The 14588-nt window shown below is 53.7% G+C and overlaps 5 protein-coding genes across 5 annotated transcripts; 3 read left to right on the top strand and 2 right to left on the bottom strand.

The window, feature by feature from the left end:
* Positions 1-92: 92 nt before the first annotated feature.
* On the top strand, positions 93-2086 carry STEHIDRAFT_171157 (uncharacterized protein; the record flags this gene model as incomplete). Its single annotated transcript, XM_007308141.1, has 10 exons — positions 93-114; positions 177-256; positions 320-386; positions 437-671; positions 726-836; positions 890-1061; positions 1121-1129; positions 1194-1354; positions 1411-1834; positions 1900-2086. 10 exons carry the CDS (start codon positions 93-95, stop codon positions 1966-1968), a joined length of 1350 nt encoding a protein of 449 aa, XP_007308203.1. The 3' UTR covers positions 1969-2086.
* A 435-nt stretch (positions 2087-2521) lies between these two features.
* Positions 2522-3172, top strand: STEHIDRAFT_133821 (uncharacterized protein; the record flags this gene model as incomplete). The annotated part of the gene is made up of 4 exons (XM_007308140.1): positions 2522-2579; positions 2637-2727; positions 2787-2988; positions 3056-3172. The coding sequence occupies 4 exons, from the start codon at positions 2522-2524 to the stop codon at positions 3170-3172; spliced, it is 468 nt and encodes a 155-aa protein (XP_007308202.1).
* A 504-nt stretch (positions 3173-3676) lies between these two features.
* On the top strand, positions 3677-5265 carry STEHIDRAFT_102585 (uncharacterized protein; the record flags this gene model as incomplete). The annotated part of the gene is made up of 6 exons (XM_007308139.1): positions 3677-3983; positions 4102-4290; positions 4370-4418; positions 4473-4580; positions 4664-4780; positions 4838-5265. Exons 1-6 carry the CDS (start codon positions 3855-3857, stop codon positions 5263-5265), a joined length of 1020 nt encoding a protein of 339 aa, XP_007308201.1. The 5' UTR covers positions 3677-3854.
* A 248-nt stretch (positions 5266-5513) lies between these two features.
* On the bottom strand, positions 5514-6833 carry STEHIDRAFT_64090 (uncharacterized protein; the record flags this gene model as incomplete). Its single annotated transcript, XM_007307748.1, has 6 exons — positions 5514-5635; positions 5740-5818; positions 5884-5934; positions 6001-6270; positions 6336-6683; positions 6747-6833. 6 exons carry the CDS (start codon positions 6831-6833, stop codon positions 5514-5516), a joined length of 957 nt encoding a protein of 318 aa, XP_007307810.1.
* A 1950-nt stretch (positions 6834-8783) lies between these two features.
* STEHIDRAFT_102580 (exo-beta-1-3-glucanase) lies at positions 8784-13062 on the bottom strand. The gene is made up of 21 exons (XM_007308138.1): positions 12865-13062; positions 12522-12774; positions 12432-12465; positions 12310-12369; positions 12233-12256; positions 12029-12174; positions 11947-11969; positions 11683-11878; positions 11586-11625; positions 11477-11526; positions 11357-11418; positions 11038-11288; positions 10803-10977; positions 10596-10715; positions 10280-10524; positions 10187-10197; positions 10006-10124; positions 9877-9937; positions 9760-9809; positions 9609-9698; positions 8784-9547 (listed from the first exon to the last, which is right to left on the bottom strand). The coding sequence occupies exons 2-21, from the start codon at positions 12745-12747 to the stop codon at positions 9179-9181; spliced, it is 2352 nt and encodes a 783-aa protein (XP_007308200.1). The 5' UTR covers positions 12748-12774; positions 12865-13062; the 3' UTR covers positions 8784-9178.
* Between the last annotated feature and the right edge of the window lie 1526 nt (positions 13063-14588).

The following is a 14588-nucleotide window of genomic DNA, read 5'->3' as shown; positions in this document are numbered from 1 at the left end:
AGGTCTGCTGGGCAGCCATTTTGCCTCCCATTCATTTTTTTTTTTGCTCTTTTGACCTTAAATTATTTCCTTCGTTTTTTCACGACACCTTGATGGTTCTTTTCAACGTCTCAGGTGCGTAAAATGATCGACCCGCGTACCTCAAGACCTGTTTACGAGTGCTTGTATCATTTCAGCGGAGGACAGTTCGCCATTGCTTGTTTGGGGACCACCTGGTGCGTGGAATGACTCGCCGGAGAATGACACTCTGTCCCAAGTGAGTATACGACGGGGGCCACACTCATGCATCTCCTGCCTGACACCGAACTTTGCTGGGTAGTCGTATTCTGCACAATCATGGCACACTACATCAGTGCAAGGCGCGACAGTCACGATCTCCTTCAATGGTATGTCTTTGCTTGTCTTCGCCGGTAACTTTTCATGAACCTCGCCACAGGAACCGGCATCTGGTTTTACGGAGCGAACAGGCCTGACTATGGTTCATATACGTTCGCCGTTGACGGCCAAGCTACAGCACATAATGCCAATGCTTCGAGTGCGGTGTTCCAGCAGCTTCTGGGTGGAGCCTCAAGTTTGCCAATGGGTAGTCATACGGCGGTCTTGCAGACTACTAGTGCTGCACCGGTAGACCTCGATTCACTCATTTTTGAGACACAGATCGGCCCAGACGAGTACGTTCAATCTGAACTCTGCTGCATCGTCTTTAGCACTAATTCCGAAGCTAGTCGATCTGTCTCGAATTCCACCATCGACGACACGGATTCGCGCATATCTTACCTGCCACCATCATCTTGGATCTTCAATCCCCTTCCTGACACGATGAATAACACGCTGCAGTGAGCATATTTCGGCCTGCCCGACCGATATGTCGCTAAATCTTGTGATCAAGTTTCACGCAGACGGGTGGCGCTCAGGCCCAAATCGAGTTCAGTGGGGATGCAGTCGCAGTGTATGGCACCGTTTCGTCAGACCATGCAAATTATACGATTGCCGTGGACGGCAACGCTGCTCATGCATTTGATGGTGGTTCAAATGGTATCGCTAGCACTCTGCATCTCAAGGTGAGCATCAGAGCCCTCGAAAGTTATCATCTAGATGTCCTGACAATCTTTTTGTTCAGACACTGCTGGTCAGTTCCCTCATCACTGATTTTTCCTCGCAAGCGTACCAAGAATTGACGCCTGGCGCACTAGTATTTTGGAAATGGTCTTGGGCCGGGTCAACACAACCTGGTCCTGACGGCCGATCCTGATCAGAATGGCCAGAACAACACCGGTAGGTTCATGGATATCGACGCCATCAAGATCTACTCTACGACGAGCAATTCTCAAAATGGCGCACCAAGCAATTCTACGTACGTTTTTGCGGCTTCAATTCACTCGCCGAGACTGACGTGGTGTCTTGCACCAGTGGATCTCCTTCCTCTGACGCTCCTGATACTTCGAGTATCGGAAAGTCTGGACTACCCATCGCTGCTCTGGCGGGAATCATTGCTGGCATTGTGGTCATCGTGACTTTGTTTGTCGTAGCGGCTTTACTCTGGAGACGACGGCGCAACCGTATCAGGGACAGCAAGATGCCCTTGCAAACGCCCTCGACGCCCTCACTGCCTTTCCACAACATGCAACCTTCCCCTGTGGACAGGGAAAATCCTTTCATGGATCCCTCGGAGAAATCGCCCTTTGATTCCGGCCTGCCGACTACCGATATGATGCGACGTCCCGACATAGCGCTCGATATGCGTTCACAGCCTTTGTTTCCTCAAGCGGTTGTCCAGCCGAATACAGCGATGAGACGGGATGGCGCTGGCGGTGGGGATCTGCCAAGCAGAATGGTAAAGCCTCTCGCCCGTTCTGGCCGTTGTTGCTCTCTGGGCTGACGGGTTTGTGATCATATCAGCCGAACTATCCCTCACGGCCTGCCCGACCGCCATCTTTGTACCTCGGACCGATGACTTTCGAGAGGTAGTGTTGTGTTGGAGACTTGCAGTGCAGTATCCGGTCTTTTTTTTGTCGAGCTCTGCCCCTACCTGTACCGTACTACCTATACTACGAGCACGATGTTGATTCTGGTTAATTGTATCATGCTAAGAATGTCCTATTTTTGACCTGCATCGGTGTCGTTGGGCCACAGCGCCGGGGTAGTGACCCTGACAACCGGCGAATTGACCGTGGAAGCCGAAACGCCACTCGCACCTTTGGCTCGGAACAGTCGCCTGGTTGATCCCTTCTCAGCACCATCAAGAGCAGAGCTCGCCTGCATTTCTTCCCTCTTCCTTCCTTCCACCACCTTGTTTCTTCATCGTCCTTGAGCTGTGCTCATTTTCTTTCTTTTCTTTCTTCTTATTCGTCCTCGCTTTCGTTCTTGTCCACTCAGTTTCCTCCAGCTTCAGTCCTTCCTTCGCGCTTGCGCTCCTTCATTCCCGGTAACCCCTTCATCACAACCCAAAGAGAGCCGCGCTCTGTCCTCTCTCAAAACATACAAATCCTCCGAAACGAACATCACTCTCTAGCATAACACAATGGGAAACCTTGTTTGGCACGAGTATGCACGTCTGGTCTCGATCTCAGCTAGCATTTGTGAGTTGGATCCACCTCCTTTGGCGCATCACGACCTCATCAGTCGTGTCGTTTCAGACACCGTATGGGCTGGCTTCTGGGGCTTAATCTACCGCAAATTCTTCTGGGACTTCGTCAACGGCACTCTTCGCAACCCTGGAGGACTCCAGTACGGACTTTCCTCTCGTTCAAATCCGTCATGTTCTGACGGTCGTTTTCGCTTCATAGACCTGCGAAACAGGACGCCATCTTCGTCTCGATCATCGTCAAGGCTCCGGTCATCCAAATCTTCGCGATATTGACGGGGCTGTTCATTATCGCCTTAGAGTTTCCGCTACCGCTCCTCAAAGAAAATAGATTCCAACGGAGTTTCGTCATGAAGGCCCTAATGCTCGTAAACCAGGCACTGAACGCGGTGTTCTTCTATCAGGTGCGCTCGACACCGTCCTCCATGTCCTCACCTTTGACTGACGACGACCACGCTTCTGCATGCACAGGGCACAAACGGCGCGCTATGGTCTTTAATAGCAGCCGGATGTTATGGGCGCGCCATATACTTAGGGGAAACAGTGAAGGAAGCGAAGGCCAACAGAGGCAGACCAGGAAAAGCTTGACACGGCCTCTCGCGTTCACACAGGCCTTGCGGAGCGAAAGCGAGGAACTTTCATTCCGAGGGCGATCGTGGTTTTTCACTGCTGCTGCAATACCCTCTTTCGCACTCTTTTTCTTTTCTTTTTATCACAGTATCATTTTGACTTCCATCCCTCGTCCGGCTGGGTCCCGACTTTCTTTCTGCTTTGAACTTTTCGTGACTTTTGGGTTACATAGACCGTCGCTGTTTGTCCTGCTTTGATCTGTGGAGCCGTTTCAACCGCCTTGTATTTCTACGTACTTTACTGTGCCACTCTTGGTCTCGCTCCCCCGAGCGTGGGTGTGGCCGACTGTACCCGCTCACACTTCACACAGTAAAGCCATTCGTCTGAACGAACGTTGACAATGCATGCACGGTGCCGACGCGTTTGGGCCACATTGTGATCGAGCAGGATGCGTGCAACAAGTCCCGCAACGTTGCTGTTCAACTCCTGGCATTATCCTCTCACCAGCTTGGTTCACGCCGACTCTCTTCCACCTCTCAGCGCTCTCCATTGACTCAGGATATCACCATAGACCCTGGACATCCTCAGACCATCCATTATTACCAGGCGACGCATCGCCGCCCACTTCTTGCCTCATCGCACTCATCGCACTCCGTGTAATTTCTTAGTACCATCGACCTGTTTCGAGCTGAGGCGCACCATGGCAAACTACGCAAAACATAAAGCGATCGTGTCTTCTGCGTACGAGAAGTTCGAAAAGGCAAAAGCAGAGGGCGATCTGCTCTTCTTCCCTTCCGAGGTCTCTACGCACCAAGACTCCGGTGTGGAGGTGCGTTCATCTCTACACCCCTCCCACATGTGAACGAACGAACGACTGGAATACTTAGAACGCATGAGCTGATACCCATCCCATCCCATTCCACCCCATTCATCTTCATTATCGACAGTTCCAAATCCGACTATGTCCAGCCCTCCTCCACAAACCCCCACTCCCAACCCCCCATTTCGACCCCGCCTCCGAATCAGATGCGCACACGGGGAAGGGCAAACCCGATCCGTTCATGCCTCCCTACGTCCCGAACCTGTACATCGGAGAGCTGAAAGACGAGGAAGAGGGCGACGAGTACGTTTTCTTGGTGAGTTCGGTTGCGATGATTGTGGCCATGGTATGGGTATGGGTATGGGTAGGGGAGACGCTCATGTCGTTGCTGGTAGTTGAATAAGTATTCTGTGGTGCCGTATCATTTCCTCATGGTCACGAAAGGTATGTTTGGTTCTTATTAGCGATAGACCGACGCACACTTATCGTAATTATAAGATTTCCAAAGTCAAACATCACCCCTCATGCCTCCCGACCTCGTCAACGCCTACTCAACCCTCGTCGCCGCGCGCAAACTCGGAAAACCACTCTTCGCATTCTACAACTGTGAGTCCACTTTCTTCTCTTCTTATTAGTCAGAGGTAGGTAGGTAGGTCTAATGCTGAGCGATGGGTGTTGAAACGTTGAAGGTGGCGACGTGAGTGGGGCGAGCCAGCCCCACAAACACCTCCAGTTCATCCCCATCGACGACGAAGACGGTCCTCCAATCGAACAACTCGCCCGCTCCGCACGTCTCGAGACCCCCGGTACGTCTTTCCTTCCTTCCTCCCCCTCATCCACGCCTCACTAACATCCATCTCCAGACAAACCCTTCTCCCTCCCCACCCTCCCCTTCGCCAACCACATCCACCGCCTCACCCTCCCCCTAACCCCCTCCCCCTCCCTCCTCGCTCCAACCCTCGCCCAATCCTACCTCTCCCTCCTCGACCTCATAATCTCCACAGTCCGCCACGACCCCACCTACCCCCCCGGCACGCCCTCCTACAACATCCTCCTCACTCTCCAACACATCTACGCCTTCCCGCGACGGCACGAGTTTCACGTGCTCGAAAAATCGGGAGAGAGGTTGAGCGTGAATGCGTTGGGGTATGCGGGGATGTTGTTGGTTAAGGATGAGGGGGAGTTGGAGGCGGTGAGGGGGGAGGGGATAGGGAGGGTGTTGAGGAGTGTGGGGTGTGAGAGTATACATGAGGAGCAGGTGAGGGGGAGTACGGAGATGGATGAGATATGAGGGTGAGTTAGAAGACGTTGTAAGTTTTTGTTTCCTGTTCGTGTACTGGGAAGTTCGAGATCGCAACTGTAGAAGGAATCAGACAGACATCCATAGACGAATACACGCATACATGTACATCTACTCCGTCCCCATACGGATCACATCACTATCCATTCTGACCAGTGTCCACACAATCCAACAAAGTGTTATCATCCATCCAATCCATCTATCGCACGTCCGAACCTCTCCACCCCTCCACCTCAACCTCAATTCGCAGGCATCTTCAAACACGTCGTCCGCAGCCCATCCCCACTCCACTTCGCCACCTCAATCAACAAATTGCGTTTCTTATCCGCCGCGACCGCCGAACGCAGCTCGTATAACGTCGCTGTCGAATCAAAGGGCAGACCCGAGTTCAAGGGCGTGATTTCAGTATATATCGGATTTGAGCGTCATGTAAGTATGGACGTGAAGAAAGGGAAGGGAACGCACAGAGGTTGAAGAGGAACGGTTCGGCCATGGTTAACGTCGCGGGTGAAGCTTGCAGTGCCGCTTCGAGCACCTCGATGCCCTATTTCGTATCCGAGTTGTCATTGAGTAGTGGGTAAGTAAAGGCAAGAAGTCGACCATGCTCACTTCTTTCAGCTTGCCCTGACCGAGCAACGCCACAGCGAGATTATTCACGGCCTATCAACCACAAACGTCTTCAGCACTGTCAACGTCAAAGCTCACGGCGCCACATCGAAAACTCACCGCAAAATTCTCCCTATCCCCTCCAACAAGCCCCTCCAACAACCCCCTCCCGACCTCCCACTCCCCCCTCGCCGCCGCCAACAACGCCTTATTCATATCCTTGCTCGCCTGAGCGACCTCCGGGTCCTCCGCCACGATCGCGAACTGTTTTTCGGCTTGCGACAGGTCGCCGGCTTGGAGGTGGATGCGGGCTAGGGCGGAGCGGAGGTCGCTGTTACTGCCGGGCTGCTTCAGGAGCGGCTCGAGGAGGTTCGTCGCCGCCGTGAAGTCCTACACCCATCCAAATCTCAACACGCAATAATTGAACAGAAACGAGAGAGAGAGAGAGACCGCACCTTCATCTCAATAAACTGCGACGCAGCAATCAACGCCACCCTCGCCCCCCTCTCCATCCACATCCCCCTATCCGCCTTTCCCCTCTCCCCCCTCGCCCCCCTCGCCTTCCTCCTACACTTCCGCATCAACCCCGCCAACGCATCCACATATCCGAGCGGATCGCCCGCCCAGTATTTCAGACGCGCGTAGATGACTTCGAGCTCGAAGGGGAGGAGGTGCTCGAAGACGTGGGTGCGTGTGGAGGGGGGTTGGATGGAGTGAAGGGCTGTGAAGAGGTTTGTTGTTTCTGCGGAGGTTTGGTTGAAGAGACGGAGGCGGGCGAGGGAGGAGACGCGGAGGTACCAGAGCTGGGTATTTATTGTATTGTATTGTTAACGCAATGATGAGACACGGGCGGATTGCGAGCTCACACTCAGTACGAGGGACAAGTCCTCTGGGTCGGTCTGTACGATACGATCCCTCGCCATACGAGCCAAAGCCCGCCAGCTATTCGTCATCTGCAGCACAACACATCACCAAAACCATCCAAGAGATCTCACTGGTTGATAGGTTGCACTCACGACGAGCGTGTGGAAGTCAGTCTTGGTCCATTCGCCGGAGAGGTCACGTTTCGGACGTTTCTCAGGGTTCGCGATATATTTCGTCAAGAGGGTGGACAGGGGGTCCGTCTAGAGGTACAGAGCGAGATGATACAAGAAGGGGCCGAATAAAGAATATAGAGTGACACGGAAACGAAATAGAGAGAAAAGGAACGAATAAATGAATAAAAAAAAGGGGAGGAATAAGGAGAGTGAGAGTGCGATTTAATCAATATGAATACAGAGCTGTTGCACGCTTCGTGTACCACCAGGTCAAGAGGGAGCAAGGGCGGACACGTACAGAAAGGGGGATGGGGAGGAACATCGTCGGGAGGACGAGCTCGGGCACGTAGACCACGGGGGCCTCAGCCTCGGACTCGTCTGAATCCGAGGCGGGCGGTGGCGGGATGGGCTTGTGGACGTCTAAGGAGGGTGAAGGGACCGGAAGGGGGTCGGTGACGAGGGAGATGACATCGGCGGCGGCGGGTGGGATCTGGACGTCGTCGAGGGAGAGACCGACAGAGAGCGGGCGGGCGGTGGGGGGCTCGGAGGGCGTGACGGGATCGTCGGGGTCATCGACGAGGAACGGGTCTAGGACGTCTTGTTCGACGACCGGGGGCGAGGCGGGCGCCATGAGCTCGTCTGACGAGTCCTGTGGCTGGGCGTCGGTGGCTGCTGGGATGTCGGGGAGAGACATGACGGGCTCGAGCGTGGGCTCTGAGAGGGGCTGGAAGAGCTTGGGGAAGGGGGCGGAGCGGACGGAGGTTGAGTCGGACACGCTGCTGTCCTCCTTGTCGGTCGCGAGCGTGAGAGTGATGGACGGATACGGACGGGGAGTGTCGAGCGAGGACGAGGACGAGTGCGACGTCGTCCGTCTGCGAACCGAACGAGGCGGCGACGGAGGAACAGCAGACGCGATCTCTCGTGGCCGGTACTGGAAATGCCCGAGCGATATCACTCTCCGCCTCGGCCCGCTGAACCGCGGCGACGACGACGAGCCCTCGCCCTCAGACTCTGCGCCCTCCTCGCTTTCCTGCTGCTGCTCCGAATGACTACTGTTATGGCTGCTCTTCCGTCTGAAACTCGTCTTCATCTTCTCTAGCCCCGACTTTACTCTCTTCGCTACACTCCCCAGCCGCGGCCGTGTGGGCTTCTCCTCTGTGGAGTGCAGATGTGATGTCGATGATGAAGGCATAAAGGTGATGATGGTGGTGGTGGTGGTGATGATGATGGTAAACGGTGGTGGTGGATGAGAAGATTGTGGTCTGTATTGTGCATGAGCGCCAGGCGTGCACGCCCGCCCCGCTTTTATCACCTCGCAAGAAAATCGCCCTACCTGGACCTTCCTTCCAATCACGCACGCCCAGTGACTTATTCAAATCTGATTCTCGCTCCGTCTGGATTCATTTTGACGCATTCCCCCTATCTAACGAAACGCGATCACATCATGCCTTGAACCGACCCCCGCCTCACCCCGAAACGCCCCGACTCTAATTACTTTCCTTACCGCCTCACCTTGCCTTGTGTTTATGTTCAATCAACCCATCGATCCGTCCGTCCGTCCGTCTTGCTCGATTAAACAACGTATACATAATCGAACACTCGACGCACCTCGAGCCTCGGACCTTGGCTTTACTCTGCTTTACTCCATTCACTTAGACTCTGACACTCTTGTGTGACCGGACCTCGCCACTCATCCATCCTTCTTCTCCCGACAGATCGCTTTGACTTGACTTGTGACGTCCCGGACTGCATCTAGGTTCTATTCCATCTGTCAATTCTGTAGGGCGACGCAACTCGGTTCACCGCACTGCATTGACTGAACTCCGAGGAAGCGAACGGACGTGTCAATGATCGTGAATAATTCGTATTGCAACAACAGGCGAATTGCAAGGTCTTGGTCATGGTATAGCTACAGACAATAATAAATACAGTTATGCTACTGCGAATGCGAACAGAGAGCGAGGATCAACGTGTATATCTCGAAAAGAATGCCAACAAAAATAGGCGAACATAAGAAAAATCATAATCACATTCCCCTCCACTAATAGTCTTCTCGGTTGGTTGCTCGTAATCTTGCTTGATTCAATCTTGACGTTGCAGAGTGCATCGGCCCCGCGCTCGTGGGCTCTGAGACGTGCTGGGAGCAGGAGCAGCATCACCAGCCCCGGCCCTAACAAAAACAAAAACAAAACAAAAACCCATCAATCCTCATCCATCTCCCATCCCCCTCTTCCTCTCTCTCTGCACTCTGCACTCTTTACTCACATAGTCCAAACCGAAACCGTACTCGACAACCCATTCCTATTCCCACTCGCCAACACCACCGCCTTCCCCCCCACACTCACCTGCCCCCCCACATAAACCGTATTCAGTCCATACACCCCTATCCCCGTACTACTCCCATCCACATCCAAGACCTGGGACTGACACACCCCCGCAGGCGTAGCGTCGCATGCCTGATTATACGATTGGAAGAAGGAGTAGAAACCGGCGCCGAAGATGAGGATGTTATGGGAGTTGGAGATGGACATGGCCCAGGCTTGGGTGAGTCCGGAGGGGAAGGAGGGGTCGTTGTAGGAGGAGATGGGGGTGAAGGGGGAGGGTGGGGCGGGGGTGGGTTGGAAGTAGGGCTGTGTTACATGTGTGAGATGTGTGAGATGTGTGGGGGCTTTAGAGAACAGGAGAACGCACGGATTCCGTTTGGGCTAGGCCTATGTAATGGTTAGACGCGCCCACGAGCGAATACTGATAAAACACATGATGTTCCGACGCCGTCCCGATCTGTCAACAAAGTTCAACATCTGAACTTAAGTACGGGGCATCGCTCCAAAGGAGTACTTACCATCCACACAGGCCCAGCCGACTGCGAATATATCCCGCGACCGCTGTACGCTGTTCACCAATTCAAATTCAGCGCCGTCCTCTTCAAAAGAGAGAGAGAGAGAATGCGGCTACGAACCCGTGATCATAGGCTGCGCCGAAGAATCGATATCGTGGTCCGCAAGCCAGACCCAAGTCCCCTACAAACAAACAAACGACCCATTGAGGAATGAACGAACGGAACGAACAGGATGTGCGATGCATTTACCTCGAGGTAGGCGCTAGAACCAGCGGTGAGGTGCAGGCCTAGGAAGGCAGCGAAGCAGTTAGTCCCCGTGTTCGCGGTCGTGTTGGCGCATTGTGCTTCTTGGATATTCGTCCCAGTAGCTGTATCGACGGAAAATCAAAAACATGACCTCCACGAACATTCAAGCAAATGCCCAACACACCTCCACCAAGCCTAACAAAAACAAAAACCCACAACCCATCAACTCCCATCCCATCCCAACCTCAAAAACCAGGCAGAAAAAAAGCACACACACCTAATCAACGTATCCCACATCCCCGCCGCCCCCTGCTGCCCACTCGGATCATGCACATTCCACTCCACCACAATCGCGCCCCCCGCGCTCGCCCTCGTCGAAAACAACACGCCCGAGATCTCCGCGACGCCCGTCGATCCTGTCGTGCCGACCTGGACGACGACTTGTGGGCTGGATGGGTTCGAGAAGGCGGAGCCGGAGCCCATGATTGTGGGCCAGGCTTCGCCTACGATTTGGACGCCGGCCTGTGTTGTGTGGGTGGCGAGGTGAGAGGTGCAAAGGAGGGGGGGAAAGGAGGGAGAGAGAGATTGCGTACGGGTATGTGGAGCGTGGAGGAGACGATGTATACACCCTGATCGATATAAATAATCTTACACCCCGCAAACTGGTTAAACACAGCCTGCAACGCCGCCGTATCGTCCGTCTTTCCATCGCCCTGAAAATACCACCACACACACAAAAAGTCGTCACTTCATCGTCACCTGAAGTGGCACCCGCTCGAGAACTACTAGTAACTACTTACCTTGGCGCCCTGCGACTTGACGGACACGAACTGGGACGGCGCGAAATTCGCGTAGGTCGGTCTTCCCTTTCCGAATATCTTGCCGCTGCTGGTCAGGAGCACCGAGGGCTTGTTGATCGCGGTGACCGTGCTCTGATGGAACGATCCCGCGGGGTTCGTGCCAGAGTAGACGTTCCTGCACGCGTACAAAATTCAGTCAACAACCGATCCTATAAAAAGAGTCGAGGGCACGTACCCTTGAACCCAAGTATTAATCGTCGTAGTTCCACCTTTCAGCACGACCGCGCCGTTCGTGAGGCCAACAGCGGTAGGCACGTTGTTGAGCACGATGTTGTTGAGGACGATGGACCCATCGAGCGCGCCGTTGCTCGCGGCGGAACTACGGAAGAAGACGGGCGTGTTGGTGACCGTGGCGTCGATGATCGCTTCGGAGGCGACGCCCTGTGAGGATCCGCTTGTGGTTCCTGTGGTGATATCGAATCCGACCTACAAATTAATGGCGTGCGACGGTCAGAATGTTGCAGAGAGGGAGAGGGAGAGGGGGGTGTACGTACTTGACAGTTGTTGATGGTGACGCCTTGCCAAGTCCATCCCCAGTTCCATATTCCGAAGATGGCTGGAAAGAAAATCATCAGGGCGTTGAATAACAACAAGGGATCACTTCAAAGACTGACCGGTGGCCGCATTGTTCACGGTGATGTTGCGAACCGTGAACTGCTGGTTGCTTTGGATGAAGAAAGATCAACAAGATCCGATGCTAACGAATGATTTCTGACTGCTCACCCGACCCATATTCCGTACTTGCCACCATTGAACACCAAATCTGACACATGCGTCAAACTTCAACATCAACATCATTCTCGAATAAAGCGCTGCTCACCTCCCATGAATCCACCCGACCCATTCTCCATAAATATTCCTTGATGATTATTTCCGGCCGCGGTGGACATATCCACGACGACATTGTACAACGACGTCGCTTGGGAGACTTGCCAATGCAGACCCGTGGCGGACGCGGACGCCGGCATCGCCGTCAGGTCGATACGGATGTTGCGAACAGATCTGTAAAAGTTGTTCTACGTGTTTTGTGCTCTGATCAATATCATTGTCCTTTTTAAACATGCTCCTTCATGCAAAAACCCACCTGATTGACATACCACTGTGCGCCTATAATACACGCCTTGAGAATATTATTCGAGAATAGAGGCATTCGAGAGGGTGCATACCTCCCCCGCCGGGAATGTAAGGGTCAGCATCGATGACAGCCATTCCGACGAACGACGCAGCAGCCTTTAGGGTTGGGAGGACTCTGGCATCACCGACGATCTCCGTGTAATAGTAGTCTATCAGAGGCGCAGAAACGAGGTATGTGCTATCCATAGAATCGTCAATTGACGTCATGCATCACAGGAAAGCACTTTATATCTCACCCCGAAGGGAAGAAAACCGTAGCACTGTCGTTCGCGTCAATTTAGTAGTCCGCATCTGAAGCACGAGAACAGCTTACGGGGTCGTGCTGAACGAGGTGCAGCCCAGTCCACAGCGACCACCGCTAGAGATCGCCGAACTGTAGTAAAGAAGTCTGATAAGCGCCACACTCCCACGACCGATTCAAAGAAAAGAACGCACTTGATGGCCGCAGTATCATCGGTAACACCGTCACCTATTTTAGATACATCTTGAGGCGGTGAAGGAGCATGCAAGAAAACGAAGACGGACCTTTCGCGCCAAAGTCCTTGACATTCCTGAAGACCTGGTAGCCTGACGGTCCATATGGCGAAGAGCCTTGATGTGCGATGCTCTGTTGCCAATACGGAGCGCCGGGAGCAGCCGTACCAGACCCTAACGGCGCGGTACAAGTAGAGCCCAAACCGGACGCAGGCATGGTGGATGAGAACAAGGAGAACGCGAGCGTGGCTGCGGCGCCCCAGAAGCTTGAAAACATGGTGGCAGGTTCCGAGCTTAGTAAGGCCTGATGGGAGAGGGGCCGTTAGCGGGATGGAGGAGGGCCTTAAGTTCTTTGCTCGGATGCGATGAAGTTCCTCTTTATACTCCCACTCACCGTGGTCGATATAGATTCAGGTGATGCTATGCCAGCAGGAGCCCGAGCAGCAGCATCGTGGCTGTCGAGTCCAGGAAGAGGCAGTACCGCGGGGATATCAGCGCGTTTTTGGACGAAGACCTCTTCGTCAGTTAGGATGCTGGTGCTTCGGAGGTCAGCAGGAGTCTCCTGACTTTGCGACGCGGGCAGATGGCCAGCATGTCTATCCAGGAGAGTGAGACGAGAGTTCGGGAAAAGGCAGCATGTGTTATGTGTTCGTGAGTAAGTTACCTCTGTCCTTCGTGGGCTGAGGGTGAAAGTTCTGTACATGCCACCCAACTCCGAGTCTGTGCTGACTTGTCCAGAGTCACCACAAGAGGTATGGTCACGAGAAATCGAAGAGGAGTGCCTAGCAGCATTGGCGGCGCGCTCTCGTTGGTTCGCACTCGAGGTGGGACGAAATGTTGAAGAAGCGTGTCGTACTGAACGTGAACGTTGTTCCTCGTCGCGTCGGAACGCGTCCGAGTGATCTACAGACGCGCGTGCGCTACCGATGCGGTGGCGCCAACGGACCGACGTCAAACTGACACTCGTTTGGCGGAAGCAATTCGCAGAACTTAACCCAACAGTTGAGCACGTCTACCTTCCACAGCTCACGCATCCCGGTCACGCTGTCGAGATGCTTGTTCTTTAACGTTCAGCCTGCAATGGGGGCTAGGAATATCTCTCAGAAGACCTCAAAAGATTACCTTCATCCCTCCGACGCCGCCCACCAAAACACCCGGTACGTCACGTTTCTTCGATATTTGCCCGCGTCCGCCTCAGTTGGGTGCCAGTCTTCGCAAGCTTCACCTTTGAGTTTGATGCTTGACATGAGCGTGGACGACGTCGTGACGCGGTCATCCTAAGATAACTGAGATCAGTATGACAAGCTGGTCCCGAGCTCCATTTGCGCCATTCATCCCGGGACCATGTCTCACGAACCCAATACTCTCATTGCAAGGCGTTTCTGTCCTTAAAAGTCCTCTCTCCACACGCCCCATCTGACCTCGGGCCACACGAGAGTGAAGTCAACTGTCTGTGTGCGCGCTAAAAGAAAACATAATAATATGTGCCAGAGCTTGACCTTGTCGGGTCTTTCTGGCTCTTGGATGCGAATGATGTTCCGGATTGGTGATGAAGCTCTGAAGAGGAGATGTCGGTGGGTGGGCCGACGATAGAGTCCTCCCGATGGCGGCCATTTGTTTCCTTGCACTAGGAGGCTCAAAATTATGGTTTGGGATGAAGCTCGAGGCACCGGATGGTATGCATGCCAGTCCCCAGCTTCATACTCCGAGTCTGTACATCTCTGAATTCACATGCGATGAATGTTAGAAGAATGCGCATCAAACTCATCATGATTCTAGCTTCAGAGATATCTTTGTCCCCGTACATACATACCGCGTCGGTTCCGCCCAGCTATGGACGATGTGGCACATGTACGACGGTCTGTCAGTTTGCTGAAAGCCTGAAAGACCACGACAAAGCGCGGTGAGTTCTGATCGAAGAACGACAAAGACATCCGCTACATCCGTCCAATTCCAGAGCACGCTCTACTTATAATGACTTCTCGCAGAAAATTACATTAATCGCATGCATCCGTGCGACCCCGGAAGTCGATCTCCTCCACGCCTTCGCCTTCGCCACACGTTGTCCTCGCTCGGAAGGTGGTCGGCAAGAACACTGACAGCACATCTGCAGACGTA

This window comes from Stereum hirsutum, assembly GCF_000264905.1.
Source record: "Stereum hirsutum FP-91666 SS1 unplaced genomic scaffold STEHIscaffold_14, whole genome shotgun sequence".
In the NCBI taxonomy this organism is placed as follows: Eukaryota; Fungi; Basidiomycota; class Agaricomycetes; order Russulales; family Stereaceae; genus Stereum; species Stereum hirsutum.
Note: the sequence above shows the minus strand (reverse complement) of the source record. Positions and strands in the feature narration are given on the sequence as shown.

Excerpts from the sequence above, each read along its gene's own strand:
- STEHIDRAFT_102580 (XM_007308138.1), bottom strand. The coding sequence starts at position 12,747 with ATGTTTTCAAGCTTCTGGGGCGCCGCAGCCACGCTCGCGTTCTCCTTG. Across the intron at positions 12,175-12,232 it reads ACGGTTTTCTTCCCTTCGGG|CACATACCTCGTTTCTGCGC; the intron begins GTGAGATATAAA and ends TTCTATGGATAG. Across the intron at positions 11,879-11,946 it reads CACAGTGGTATGTCAATCAG|AACAACTTTTACAGATCTGT; the intron begins GTGGGTTTTTGC and ends CAAAACACGTAG.